The sequence below is a fragment of the Rhinolophus hipposideros genome (genome assembly GCF_964194185.1).
Source record: "Rhinolophus hipposideros genome assembly, chromosome: 6".
Classification (NCBI taxonomy): domain Eukaryota; kingdom Metazoa; phylum Chordata; class Mammalia; order Chiroptera; family Rhinolophidae; genus Rhinolophus; species Rhinolophus hipposideros.
This window is the reverse complement of record NC_138052.1, coordinates 101101077-101115134: the sequence shown is the minus strand read 5'-3', so window position 1 is coordinate 101115134 and position 14058 is coordinate 101101077. Positions and strand designations below refer to the sequence as shown.

The 14058-nt window shown below is 47.0% G+C and overlaps 1 protein-coding gene across 6 annotated transcripts in view; it reads right to left on the bottom strand.

Annotated features, from left to right (window-relative positions):
- FARP2 (FERM, ARH/RhoGEF and pleckstrin domain protein 2) overlaps positions 1–14058 on the bottom strand; it is a 100206-nt gene that overhangs the window by 23346 nt on the left and 62802 nt on the right. For all 6 annotated transcript variants that reach the window (XM_081052448.1, XM_081052450.1, XM_081052453.1 and 3 more), the window contains 4 exons: positions 13406–13569; positions 12999–13067; positions 12429–12486; positions 10396–10648 (listed from right to left, as the gene is read on the bottom strand). In XM_081052448.1, coding sequence (XP_080908574.1) covers positions 10396–10648; positions 12429–12486; positions 12999–13067; positions 13406–13569 — 544 coding nt within the window. The remainder of the gene's footprint in view (positions 1–10395; positions 10649–12428; positions 12487–12998; positions 13068–13405; positions 13570–14058) is intronic.

Here is a 14058-nt window from a genome sequence, read left to right as displayed (position 1 = left end):
TTTAAAAAACTGGATTATATAAATGACAACTCATTATACTGTTTTCTACTTCATTGAATTTTTCATTAATAAAGGTTTTATTTTCGTTGTCTAAATTATACCACAAAAGTTATTAATACTTAATTTGTTTCCCTTCTTAAAACAATCTTTGCTTTTGACTAGACAGAAACCAACATTTTGGCCTAGTCCTAAGGAGGTTAATGATGAGGTATATTCCATCATACATTTTGTAACAAAGAAATTTTCTTATTCATTTTTTTTTTTTTAATTCTCAAAGGTTTATTTCTAATGTTTTCCTATGGGAAATCAGTAACTAGTAAATGCCGTATTTTAAAGATACTGTTAAAGCAGAGTTTTCTGGAAGAAATTTAACGGCTGTTTTAAAGCTCTTTAACATAGAAAGTTCCCTTAAGTTTCCAAACATAGTGTTTTAACAACCGAACTACCATTATTTCTAACTATGATTAAGTCAGTTCACAAAACGCTGGCATAAAAGTAACTCGATTTGAACCTGTGGTGCCTGCTCACTTCGCCTCCAATACCACACCAGAGGTTCCACATGCAGTTGCCTACAGAGGCTGGGTTATAAAACCAAAACTTGGTTTACTTAGCCTAAAACATGTAAATGTGTGGGCAGGATGGTGTAGAGGAGTTTCTTGGACACCCGGCATGCCCGTTTCCTGCTCCCTGGACCGGCATCAGCACTGAACTAGTCAGGCAGCCCTCCAACGCATCCTGAGGTCTGGAGGGGGTCCCTATTTTCACATTGACAAATCTGGAGCTCGGGACCCCACACAGGTGCTTCCAGAGCTGAACTACCAATGCTATGACGGCAGAGGTTTCCTCTGAAATTCCTCACAACCAACAGCTTAAAACATGAGGAAACATTCATTCATATTAGAGAACCTGGACAAAATAAATTATTAATGACCAGTTTATCAGAATTTGCTTTTATTACATTTAAAATATGCTAAGCAACCTTAAAATAACATACAATTCCCTACATCACCCCTCCCTCAGGCCTGCGCCAGTCCTGGACACAGATTACTTCCCATATGGAGGAGAGTCCCAGAGGTGAACTTTTAGGGTTTGCACTCCAAACCCTTTGTCCCTAAAAAGCCCAGAACTGCAGAATGAGATACCTTCACACACTGAAAATTCAGAAAAAAGTCTAGAGGTGACTAATAACTTATCTATTTATTCTTCACAAGTGTATTGTTCCAGGTATGAGAGCCAAGGTGTTTTATACTCATCGGTTATGAAAGTAAGTATAAGGCCACTGTTTCACTCCTGTGTCTTCCAGCACCCTACTCGGCACCTCCCTCGAAGATAAGCAGTCCCACAGCAGTTACTCGTGGACAGTTTACCAGAAAGTTGCTGCAAAACTGGACTTTATTTTTAAATAGAAGGTGAAGATTGAGGTGATAGTGTGACCACTGAAGGAAGCACCGTATGACGAGCTCTCTGATCTGTCGGTCAGGGCCGACAATAGGGCGATCAGGTTAAGAATGCAACTCCCAGTAAACAGCGCCTTGGTAAGGCACTCGTGAGACTGGAGAGGCTGCTCACTTGGGACGTTAAAAGTCATTACTTGATGTTATCACTGTAGATAGTAGTTCACGAAAATCGTCAAATCACAGGTTAGTGAATAGATTAAAAAGTACCACAAACTGCCATTAAACATTTGCTTTTATTAAATCTGTTAGTTATAACAAAATACTATGAATCATACCTACTTTCAATTCTGTAAACACAGATCCTAGAAGATAAAGTCAACAAATCTGTGGGGAGGTAATTTTCAAGAAAGTGTCCCATTCGAGTGTGCACCCCACAACTCCATGCTTGATCCTGTGAGGGCCAGTCTTTCTACTGTTTATGAGTCACTAACACACACTCCACACCCAGAAAACAAGCGTGGGGCCGTGGCTGTGCAGGCGTACGGTCCCAGCGCTGCTGTCTGGACTGGGGAACAACATGAAAGGTGCTAAGCTTAGTGCTCACCTGCCTTAGAAAGTCCTGTCCACGTTGATAATGCATGTTAGCAAACATGGATGAAAAGCAGGTTCTTAACGATTTTTAAAATGCTAAACATCAAGCTTTAGATATCACAAAATGTTTTGCCTTAACTAACATAGCAAAGAATTAATCTTAAATATCTATAAAAACAGATCCCGGGTCTAAGGCCCTCTACTGAAAAACAGCCAGAAAGAGTCACCATTGTTGAGTTGCGAGTACTCACTACAGAATCCACAGAGACAGAGGGGTACACTTTCATCCCACTCTAGTATCAACAATGACCAACTCCTTCACTTGTAGACAAGGAATTTTTAGAAATGCTTCAATTTCCAAAATTACGTTATTTGAAATTGACAGATACAAATGATAGTTATGTTTTACTGAGCTCTGTACATCTGCAAGGAGTGGATCAAAACTGCCCACTTGTGTTCAGATAGGCTCTGTTCTCAAAGGTGCAAGTTACAGGGTTCCATCATCTTCCAAAAACATGTAGAATTAATACTCTTGCAAACTGTCAGCAGAGAGCACCTCTGGCAGCTGATTTTTTTGTGGCATTCGTTATTTCCAAAAATTCCTAAAAATTCATCTTATAATTTTTGAAACGTCATTTTAAAAAAGCACACTATTATACTTCGGTGCTTACCTGCACTTTACTCATCTAACCAAGGTATCACATTTAGAGGAAAGTTACGCTTCCTTTTATTTTACACCTTTAAATTCTCTTCTTCAGATCTCTACAATAAACAGTAAATTTTTGTCTAACAGTGGAGGAAGAATCAGCTGCAGTTTGGAAGATTCAAGGTTAATTTTGAAGGTTAACATGATAGCAGGAGGCGTAAGATCTAGAAACTCCTTTAGCTTGAACAATGGCTCATTAATCCCATAAAAGAGGAAAAAGTTGAATTGTCCAAAGAATCCAGGTAAATAAATAAGTGTGACTTTGATAAGTTGGCAGAGAACTATTTCTGGCTCCACTTTTGCACTAGAATGTCATTGAGTCACTTTACACAAAATCTGGCTCAAAAACAACAGTGGGAGGTAGAAAAATGGCTAGTCGTGAGGGGCCCTACTACCAGTTCATGTCTTACTGTGTGTTCCCTGCAGGTCATCTCCCTGCTCCTCTTCCCCATCCACAAAACAGCAGGTGGCAACCTGACAGGTGGCGTGGCCTTTCCATAGGGCCAAGGCCTACACAAGGCAACACCCAGGAAGCTTGGAGCAGGTGCCTGGCACACAGGGCCCACGTGGTACACGTGGCTGTGGTGACTTGAAGTTCAGAGGGTGACATCAACACACACAGTAAGTACTCCCAAGAAACATTTTTCAGAGTTTTTTCTTTTGTTTTGTTCTAAATAATCAAGACTCTTTCCTTGTTAATAAAAATAGGTGCCCCAACATACGATACAGTGACACTTTGGGCCATTTGTCTAGGTTGCGGTCTCCTCTGTGTATGCGCATGGCGGTCTAGGGAGCCCTGTGTCTTTGTTCTAATAAATGACACATTTTGCGTAAAACTTTGCGAAGCTGTGAGTTACGGATCCTCTGAACTACTGGAGCGATGATGGCAAGGTCCCCCAAGCCAATTATTCAAAACTACGAAGTCTGTAGGTGACATTCATTAGGAAAGAAACACCTTCTGAAGGCCGTACAATTCTTACCCTCCTAACAGGTCAACCTATGGGTCTAAGGAGAAGTGCTTTGGAACAGTCTATTGAAATCTGGATTTATCACTGAGGTGCCTCGTCGAGGATCTGCTCACTTACGTCACCACTTCACCCTCGAGTGTGATCACTGGGCAGTGGTGGCCTCGGCCAAGGGGCAGGGCTGGCCCGATGCGGGAAGGAACTGACCGCCTACTCAGGGTTCTGGGGAGTTTGTGCTGACAGGCGGAAGGCCACTGCCACAGGGCTGCTCTAGTGTGTGACAGAGCATAGGCGCCTCCTGCCCCCGGCCACACTGGGTGCAGGTGCCCCGAAACCTAGGGAGGAGACCAGTACCCACCACCCAAGTGTCTGTGCTGCTCTGAGGAGCCTGTTCTCACCAGGTTCGCGGAGGCTGCTGCCCAGGAGGCGGGGCAGCACCCACCTCTGATCGATGACCTGAGTGGGGTTGGGGACACGCAGATGGCTCTGTGGCGGCAGCAGAAAATGTGTGCTGGCCAAGTGGGAAACTCAGGTTCAGAGCCGGAGTAAGACTCGTCCAGAATCTGAGCAGCGGCTGTACTCTGGGTCCCGGATTTTACTGGTGGTTCTGGCCGATGGGGAAAAAGGGCAACGATGTTCTCATTTCAGAATTAACAAGCCAACAGCATGTGTTCTGTGCACAGGACAAGCCCAGGGACCAGGCGGTTCATCCCAGTCGTGAACAGCGCCGCCCCGGCCAGCGGTGCCTCAGGTGGCTGCACGGCCCACAGCAGGCGCGCTAGCCCCACCTGTACATGCTGGCCCGAGCAGAAAGCACTGGAAGAGAGCCAAGCAAGGTGCTGAGGAAAGCAAGGCGCCGCTCCCCCCAGCCCTCGCTGGCCTTCAAGGGACGTCACCGTCCACGTCCGAAATAGACAATCGCATCATGGTGCCTGTTTGCTGCTCAGAAGCCTATGAGGTGGGAGACAATAAGGAGGATGTAAAAAATGTGGAGCTGTTTCAGGATTCATTTAACGTGCAAAATAGTCTTTAATTGTGTAAATGAAAACTGTAAGCAAGTAGAGGGAAAGAAAGCTAAAAAGCCCATTTAAAAACTCATAGCAAATATTTCCTTATTTTATTGAATAAACAATTAAAAAAATCTGAATTAGTACATATCTGCAAATTTATAAATGGCAAGTTTCAAAGGAAAACAAGCTTTATAAGTACCACAAACCAGGCAACATAATGTCTCTAAAGAATGAACAAGTTCAAATGCATAATGAAATGCCAGTTCCCTTTCTCTTCATTTCCCAGGGGAATGTAGATGCTTTCATGCAAAAGACAGCACCTAGGGACACGGCAGGCATAACTACTATGTGACGAGAGGGGCCGACAGTGGCCAGCGCACTGCAGTTAGCTGTGACAAACTCTGTACCTTCAGGACAAGGGCCAAGTAAAACCGCAGCTGAGTAAGACTCCATGGCCTTGAGAAGACACTAAAATTCTCAATTGTAAGTGCCTGGACGGATATTAACGTTTTAGTCTGTGAATTAACTGTTCCAACAGTGGCTTTCTTTGTTTAAGTCCCATGAACCAGGAGGGGAGAACCGTTCTGTGAAGACATAGACTTGGCATCAAATGTCACACACATAACACACAGGGACAGAGCTCGTGTACTACGCGTGTGTACATGCTCACAACCACTGCATGCGTGACGCTTGCAGCTACTCGTTCAGGACAGCAGACAGTGGAGGAATCGGAATATTCTGGTACACTGAAGCAATGAAAAAAGACTGCAAAATGACAATGATGGGGAAGACATAACCAACAGGTTTGAGTTTCTCATACTGAACTGTTTTGGTGTACTGTTTTTATTTTATTATCACTACTACTTTCAAGTGTGTGTTCACTGGAAAAGGGACTCCTAATCAAATTCCACACTTGGAGAATTCCTTTGTAATACAAAAAAAGGCAAAATGATTAAAAAAGTTATAGAGCACACACCATTACCTATTTTAGTGTCAGTCTTAGTGACATGAAACTGTACTGTTGTTAGGCTTAATACTCATACACTGGCTTATGTACAGTAACTGTACTTTGAAACTTAAATATAAAAAACAGACTTGATAACTAACAAAAATAAACATTGGCCCCAAATCAGAGTGTTTCGTTAGAGGTGGACTTAAGGGGGACAAGAAGCACTGCCTGCTGGGGGCTCTGCAGGGTGGGGACGGCTGCAGGACTGCTGTCAGCTGCCACCCCAACACACCCAGACGGCCCTGTCCGTCTGTAGAAGGCCCTGGGTCTCGCTAAAGAGATCAACAGAATAAGAGAGAAAACTGTCAACACTTAGCAGGCACTTTTCAACTCCACACTCTCAGCAAATTGGCTGCCAATGTAAGAAGTGTGGTTACAAGTCTCGTGTTTCATTCAAGTTTGCACAACTGTCCCATAATTAGGTATATGCTCCCCCCGCACCCCCAGGTGGTGTCACTGCATAACACAAGTGCTTTCAGCATCAGTAGCCATCAGCAAACAGAAGAAAGGCCCAGAGGCCTCGATCTGAACTGTTCTGGATGTTTGAACATTTACTATAAACCATCTCTACTAAGAGAAAGTGGAACAATGTCACTAGAGATGTGAAGAGGCAATGTGGTCCTTTGGGCTCACTTTCCCTTGGTTTCCAAAAAATTCCCTCTGGGTGGAGGGATACAACCCACTCAAGAGTGAAAGGGGGAGCCCTGAGCAATAACTCCAAAAAAAGCCACAACTGATTTTTAAAGAAATGATTTCACTATAAAGGAAACAGTATAAATTGAAAAATATCATGAGCATGCTGGGAAAGTAGAACTTAAAAAATTTCCCCAGATCTCGCAAAAGCTAAACCTGAGTCTGAAAAGAACACCTTCACCAACAGTGTCCACAGCGTCTGGGGCGCTGGGCTCGCCCTAGAGTTGCGCTGTCACACGCAGAGGTGCCAGCCACAGGGCGCTGTGGGAATGTGGCTGCTGTGAATGAGGGGCGAGCAGTCAGTGCAGTGCCAGGTCCAGCCTCCAGAAGTGCAGAGGCCTGGGGGGCGGCCAGACTGTGGGACCCGAGGCAGGACCACTGGCTTCTTCTACAAGTCATGGCATGAGAGGGGGTCCTCTAAATGAGAGGGGCCCTAAGAGCTCTCACCACATGCAGAAAGCGGATGGTGTCTGGATCCCCACTCGAACAAAGCAAGTGGTTAAGGGCACTTCAGACAACTGGGTGAACTTAAGTACATCCTGGTTATTAGGAGATACTGAGGGATTACTGATTCTGTGCAATGCTGTCTGCATGAGTTATGGAAGAAGGTGTCCTTATGTGTCAATACATGCAGAAATTCTGAGGAAGGTGGTCAGCGTGTCAGGGACCCACTTTAAAATCCTACAGTGAAATTGGTCAGACAGAAAAAGTCGAGAATCATGTGACTTCACTCATGTGGGATATAAAACTGAAGGCAACAAAGGAACAAGACAAGCAAATAAAAAAACAAAAACTCACAGACACAGACAACAGTTTGGTGGTTACCAGAGGGTAAGGGGCGGGAGATGGTAGAAGAGGGCAAAGGGAGTCAAATACATGGTGATGGAAGGAGAACTGACTCTGGGTGGTGAGCACAGAATGCGACATACAGATGATGGGTTATAGAAACGTACACTTGACACCTAGGTGGTTTTGTTGATCATTGTCACCCGGAAAATTTGAATGAAAAAAAAACATCCTACAGCAACAAAGCACAGAGAAGAAACGGTGGAGGGCACCAGTGTGGTCAAGCATTGGAGACACTGTGTGGGGAGGGGTGATAGGTTCATTTGTTCTACTCCTCTTTCTGCTTTCCGCTTTTGTATATTTGGAAACCTTTCTAAACAAAGAGCCAAACAATCATCTCCTGAAAATAAAGTTTCACTGAAGAAACAAAACCAAACCCTTTTACAGGAAGGCCCGGGAAGAGGTCAGATCTCCGGGACAAGACTGTAACGGGCGTGTCCCCATCTACCGGCAGCCCTGGTGCACCAGGGAGCGGTCACCCCAGCCCGGCAGCGGAGATGGCTCAAAGCCACCACCCAGATAGTAGGGTGGGTTCCCTTAAAACACCCAATAAAAAAACCACAAGGGACAACTTGGTTCATTCAGAGCACCATTAGGCACAGCAGAGGAAGAAGAGAGTGGCCATGACTGACTACTGAGGTCCAGGAAAAGCATTCTACACGTACATGGTGACTTCTCTTCACCACACACATCCAAAGTTTGCTTTTCGAGTGACACAAGGGAAAAACAAAATGTCCCGAATATGCTACTCGAATGACATCACGCTTACCATCAGTCACATCATCAGCCAAACCCTACCCAGTACCTTCATCGTGTAGACAGTGGGTCTGAGGGACGTAGGTGGGACAAACGACAGCTGCACATTCTCCCAGCACCAGCCCTGCTGACCAGCGCGTGGTGAGGCTGAGTGTGGGTTTAAGGCAGCTACAAACATGGGAGCCTCCCCAACACACTTAGCCAAACCCCTGCTGGTACCGACTGACCCTCCCAAGAGGCCTAGGGCAGCTCCGAGGGGCCCTGGGCACACACAGCAAAACCATCCCAGCAGGCAGAAGGTGCCACCCGGGAGCATAGGCGGGAGGCTTAAAGTCACCCCGGGACATCTGGGAAGAAAGTTAACCATCAAACATGGCATTGCTTTACTAGGTCAGACCAGAAGGGATCAACGACAAAAACCCAAAGATAAAGCCCAAGACGTGGACCTGACGATGCGTGTCTGTCCAGGGCTGGTGTGCTGGGCGCTGGGCTGCACGCCAGAGGCCCCCTGGTGTCCGCAGGCCCTATGAGCACCAGCCCCCCTCTGCAGGGGGGTAGGCTGCACCACAGTGGGCTGCCTGTGCCACTGCCTCGGCTAGTGACTGTGTGTCCCACGGCACCGGGCCTGCAGGAAACATTCCTAAGGATAGCGCAAGCCCTTGCCATTCGGGGGTCCCCGGTGCTTAGTCTCTCTAGTGAAAAACCTGCTCCAGGAGCCCAAAGAGGACGGCTCTCTGGCGAGCTCACACTGCGACTCTCAGGTCGACCGGAATCTGGCTCTGCTTTTCCTGCAATCAGATAGGAATTATAGCCCCAATAGGAATTATAGCCCCAAGTAAGCTAACTGTTCAGTTGTGTTTTAAACCGATGCCCTTCCAAGCCCGCTTTCGAAACACAACACTATTTCTGGGTCTTAAGTCATTAATGGGGCGATGCTTTGGCACTGAGATACCCGGGCAGTCACAGGGACCCCGCTGCATGCAGCTGAAGACCACACACAGGAGAATGCAACCTCTGCACCGTCCCGAGATCCAGCTCATTCGAGACTGTGTGTAGCAGCCGGACAATCAAACAGACCTCCCCCCACCAAGCCATGGGGGCCGCGCGCCTCATCTTAAAAAGCAGCATCAACAGGCAGACTACACATATTCTATTAAACACCAACACGGATGAGACCTGTGTGGCACGCAGAGTGGACGGCGGCAGCTTCCAGTTGGACAGAAGCACATGCCACACAATGAAGCCGCAAAGACCAGCCCATCAGCTCCCAGGAAGACAGCCAGAGATACTCATCTATTTAAACTGGATGCATCGTTTCAAACACCGTCCCGAGTGACAGTGTCAGTCATGACATTTGGAATAGAAAACTCAATCAGAGCGTTAGGAAGAGAAAGGATACCTAGCGGTGGGCACAGCTGCTCTGACACCTAATGCTGACAATCTGAGCTCTCACCACACTGAGCAGGTGGAGCCCTCCTGTAAAGGATCTGGGTTTCCATCTATCTGCTCCCCTGAGTCAGATCCTGTATGTTACTCTGCAAGTTAAAAACGACTCTCTCCCCACTTGTCTGCGCAAATGGGCCGCTGAACAAAAGGCTCATGTCTAGGGGGACCTCAGACTCGGAGCCCCAGGAGTCGGTGTCGGAGCCGCTAGAGTCCTCAGCTGCCGTGGGCGGGTAGCTGAGCTGCTCTAACTGGTCCACGAGGTCAGAGAACTGGAAGGCCGAGCTGGCCTCGGAGCGCAGCGAGTGGGCAGGGAAGTTGGCCATGGAGCTGGCCTCAGACTGCTCGGCGGAGCTGGGCGTGCGCACAGACGAACCGGGCAGCGGGAGGTTGCTGAGGGAGCTGCTCTCGGACCGGTTGTTCCTGAGGGAGCTGCTCTCGGACGGGCTGAGCAGGCTGTGCATGAGGCTGGCCTGTGCCTTCACCTCAAACAACTCCGACGTGTCTGAGGGGTGCACGTCGCTGCCAAAGCCACGCTCCTCCTCAAATTCAAAGCCGTGCTCCCCGTGCACGGGCGCTGCCTCCGTGGAATACCTGTTGGGGCTGGACCGGGCCGAGCTCGGGCGGCTACACAAAGGGGCCTGCGGGGCCAAACTGCGGTATGGGAAAGAGAATGCCTCAGAGCCCCCGGCAAAGAAAGAGATGTCTGCCGGATCATCATCTATGAACTCCTCAGACACCTGCAGCTGGGCGTTTGTCAATGTGAAAACAGGGGTCCCCCCACTTCCCGGCCAGCCACACGGTTGCTCCCCTTTGGAGCGGGATGAGCCCACGGTCAAGTCACCCTCCCCATGGTCATTTCTCCCAGCAGCTCTGCACTCCCTGCCGGCCCCCCCTGTACCTAGGCCTAAGGCGGTGCCAGCATGGCCCGCAGGACAGCTGGGGCTGCCACTCCTCACAACACGACAAAACCCAACACCTTGACAAGGCTGGAGCGCAGGGTGCCCAGGGGCCGGGGCCTGTGTCGCATCGGGGCCTTCCAGTGTGCCGCTGTTCCTCTCTGCTGCCAGCCTCTTGACGTGGGGAGCCTGGGGCCCCATTACGGAGCTGCTGCTGTCCTTGAAATCGGGCAGGCCGGGAGGGGTCAGAGGGGAAGCAGGGACCGAGCAGAAGGAGGCGTTTGCTGAAGATGGGGACGAAAAAGTCCTCATGCCCTCGGTGAATGAGATGCTCTGGGGATCAAAACCAAGAGAAGAAAAATGGGAACATAATGTCACACATTACCATCAGCAAGCTGCAAAGCTAACTGGGCCCTAAGTAGTGCAGCCACACATTTGTATCACAACTTCCACAGAGAAGGCAACTGATCAGACCTCCCCGTTAGAATTGAAGATCTGTAATGCCGACAGCCTTCCAAAAGGACCCAGGACCATCCGCCTATAATCCCTTATAATTCCAGTTCTCGCTCTTATGGAAGCAAATGTGTGCAGCACAGAAAATTTCCATCACTACAAACCAGACACGTGTAGTCCTGTCTCCTGGCATCCATCCCGTCAGTCATCGTTTCCCTAAGGGAACGTTTCCCCGAGGGGTAAAAGGCAGCTAGAGAGAAGTGAGCCATCCCTTCGGCTTGCAGATCCTAAAGCAAAGTGCTGACAGGGAGACACGCAGGGTTTTGCGGCCCCTGGCATTCATCTGTCACAGGATCACCACTAGGGATGCAGCGTGGCAGCGCAGACACATCAGCAATGAGGCTGAGCACCTTTGCCAGCGCGATTCCTGGCCAGTGCCGGTGGCACGGGGGCCCGAGGCGTCTTAGAGGCACTGGAGTGGCCCCAGTACCAAAGGGGCAAAGGCCAGAGACCAAGTAGCCACTGTGTTACTCGCTGCTCCATGGGCGCCCTGCACCACGTCTTCACCCACAGTCCCACATGCGAGGACTCGCAGTGAGCCCTGTCTGCTGGTTATGTCACTTTTCACACGTCATTGAAGCACAGTCATGTTTCCAGGAAACCCGATACCCCGTGTACACACACAACATCAAAAGGGTGGTTAGACCAAATATAACCAGACAGCAACTTTGTGTGCAGGGAACAGCACAACACAAACGGATGTGACGGCAGAAGGCCCAGCGTCTAAAGGGAAGTAGATCTGAAACACAGGCGGGTCACTTCTCTCCCTCACAAGGGCACACAACTGTTTGTCCCACATTTTGGGACACTGTGAACAAATGATTTTCTATGAAGTGTTTGTGTGTGCCTGTGTTGTATTCTTTGTTTTAATACAGTTGTAAACATGCCAAACACATAGAGATATAAATTGTGTCCTGGTTTCCACCAGTAAGTAGCAAAAAAGGCCACTTAGGGAAGCCAGCTTAAGTCAATCATTTCCCTAAGTGGCATTTAACACTGTTTCACGTTCTTATGAAAATAATATTCACTCAGCTGTTTTCCTGACAACAAAAAGCAGTGTATGCCCACTGCAGGAAACTCAAATAAATGAAAAGCACAAAGAGAAAAATAAAAACTGCTGATAGTAACCAGAAAAAATCGCGACTGGAAGCCTATCACTTGGTCATTGTGAGGCTTACCCCTCTAGCCTATTTGCTCCGTATACCTATTTGTCTCTTTAAATAAAAATGAGAATCACTTTCCACAGGTCACTTTGCACCCTGCTCGTTTCTCTTAATGACATATTCCGCATGTGTCCATGGTCACACACTGTTCTTCCCAAACAAGACTCTCCGTGGCTCTCGGGTTGTCCATGAAATGGACACATGCAACTCTGCGCTGGTGAGTCATCTAGCACAGATGTGACTGCCCGGGGCGTCTGCAGCGACCAGTTACAGACACACCTCTCTTCACAGAGCTTTCCCCTTACGTAAGGACTCCTAGGACTAGAACTGCTCAGCAAACGACACAGCTTTAGGGCTCTTGTTACAACACGGCAACGCTATTTTCCGCAAAAGTACAGGTGACTGATATTGCGTCTGTTTCAACAAGAAGGACTAACCTGCTTTGGCAAGTCAGCAGTCAGAGTACGGACAGTCATCCGAGTCTTGCTTTGTCTTCTGCAAACAGAGAACAAGCTGTGAGCCACCAAGCCTTCCTCTCCTGATTCTTGTTTTTAAAGCAGCATGTGCTGTGCTCATAAGATCTCACATAAAAACAAGGTTAAGACTGGTAACATGCCATGAGGCATCTAACTAGAAATGAGCAGGATAAAAAAACAATGGTTCAAATAAAACACAGATGTCGCAGAAAAGGTAAAGCCATCCCCCCACACTGAAGGAAAAATTCCACGTGCAAAGAAACAACATGAACTTTCAGATTCGAAGTTTACCATATTATGTAAAACATTCTCTGTAAACTAAGCTATACAGACTAGAAACTGAAAGTATCATGTTTCTGTATAAAGACATTACACATCCATTATCTTAAAATAATAAAAAAAAACAGAACTCAAGTGTCAAAATACCTGTTGATGTATTTGAAATGAACCTTATTCAAATGAAGGTTAAAAATACTTAAAATATTAATTTTAAAGGCACACACTTTAAATCACAAAGACCACAGAGCTCACCTTTCATATGGGGTTCTTTTCATCCCACCGACTTTGACACAATCTACCAGTTGTTTCTGAGTTCTTCCACTGTGAATACAGGTTCAAATTTTAAAGAAAAGAATTAACAGTAATTCACGGCATTAATTTTTCACAAAGGCAAAGGACAGTAGGTCTAGCCCCTCCTCTCTCGTAAGTTTACATACATAATTTAAAGTTATGCTCTGTAATAAGCATAACTGCTTTTCCAAACAAAGTTTTTATTCAGTCTATTTTCCCCACTATTTTATCTACTATGCTTTCTCCAGTTTTCCAATAGCTGCCTTCTGTACATAATTCTCTGAAATGTCTGGCAAAACTTTTTGGTGACTAGAGACATTTCTGTTGTCAGCTCCACAAGGCACGGGAGCCGTGTGGTGTGGCCCCACCTGTATCGGAAGGAGGAGCCCCTGCTGAAGAAGACGGCTTTAGCTTTTGGCTTAGGTTGATCAAAAAGTCTAAAAAAGGTGTGATACTCCACACAAATCTTCCAGAAGTTCTTACATTCATCTCTACTACCCAACAAGAATTCCAGAGTGTCCTGGTAAGGTCCCTAGAAACAAAATACAAAGGTTCAAGTAACTAATTCACGAATAAAATCTAGGAAGCAGGTCAGACAACAGGCTATTTCAGGGTTAAAAATTAGGAAGATGTTTTTTCGGAAAATTGTATATATATAGACTTCTGGTTCCATTTATGTTTAAGAGAAGGAAAACACTACGTACACATTCATTACAAAACTACCAGAAAATTGCAGTCATGAGCAGTCACACACCTGCTGACACCTAGCTGACTCCCAACGCCCTTCCACGCCAGTACACACACTTGTCTGTTACTACGGAACCGTTTTCCTGTGGGGGTTTTGGGATGCTTTGGACGTTTAGGACACACAGTTTTTCAAGCGCACAAACATCACCATGAAGAAACTACCACATTACCTCTCAGGGTTATTCCTTAGCACGAAGTCCCAGAAATGTTACACTGAACTCAGAAACCAGGCAGAGTTTTAACCTTCTGATGTGTATTAGCCAAGTACTTTCCA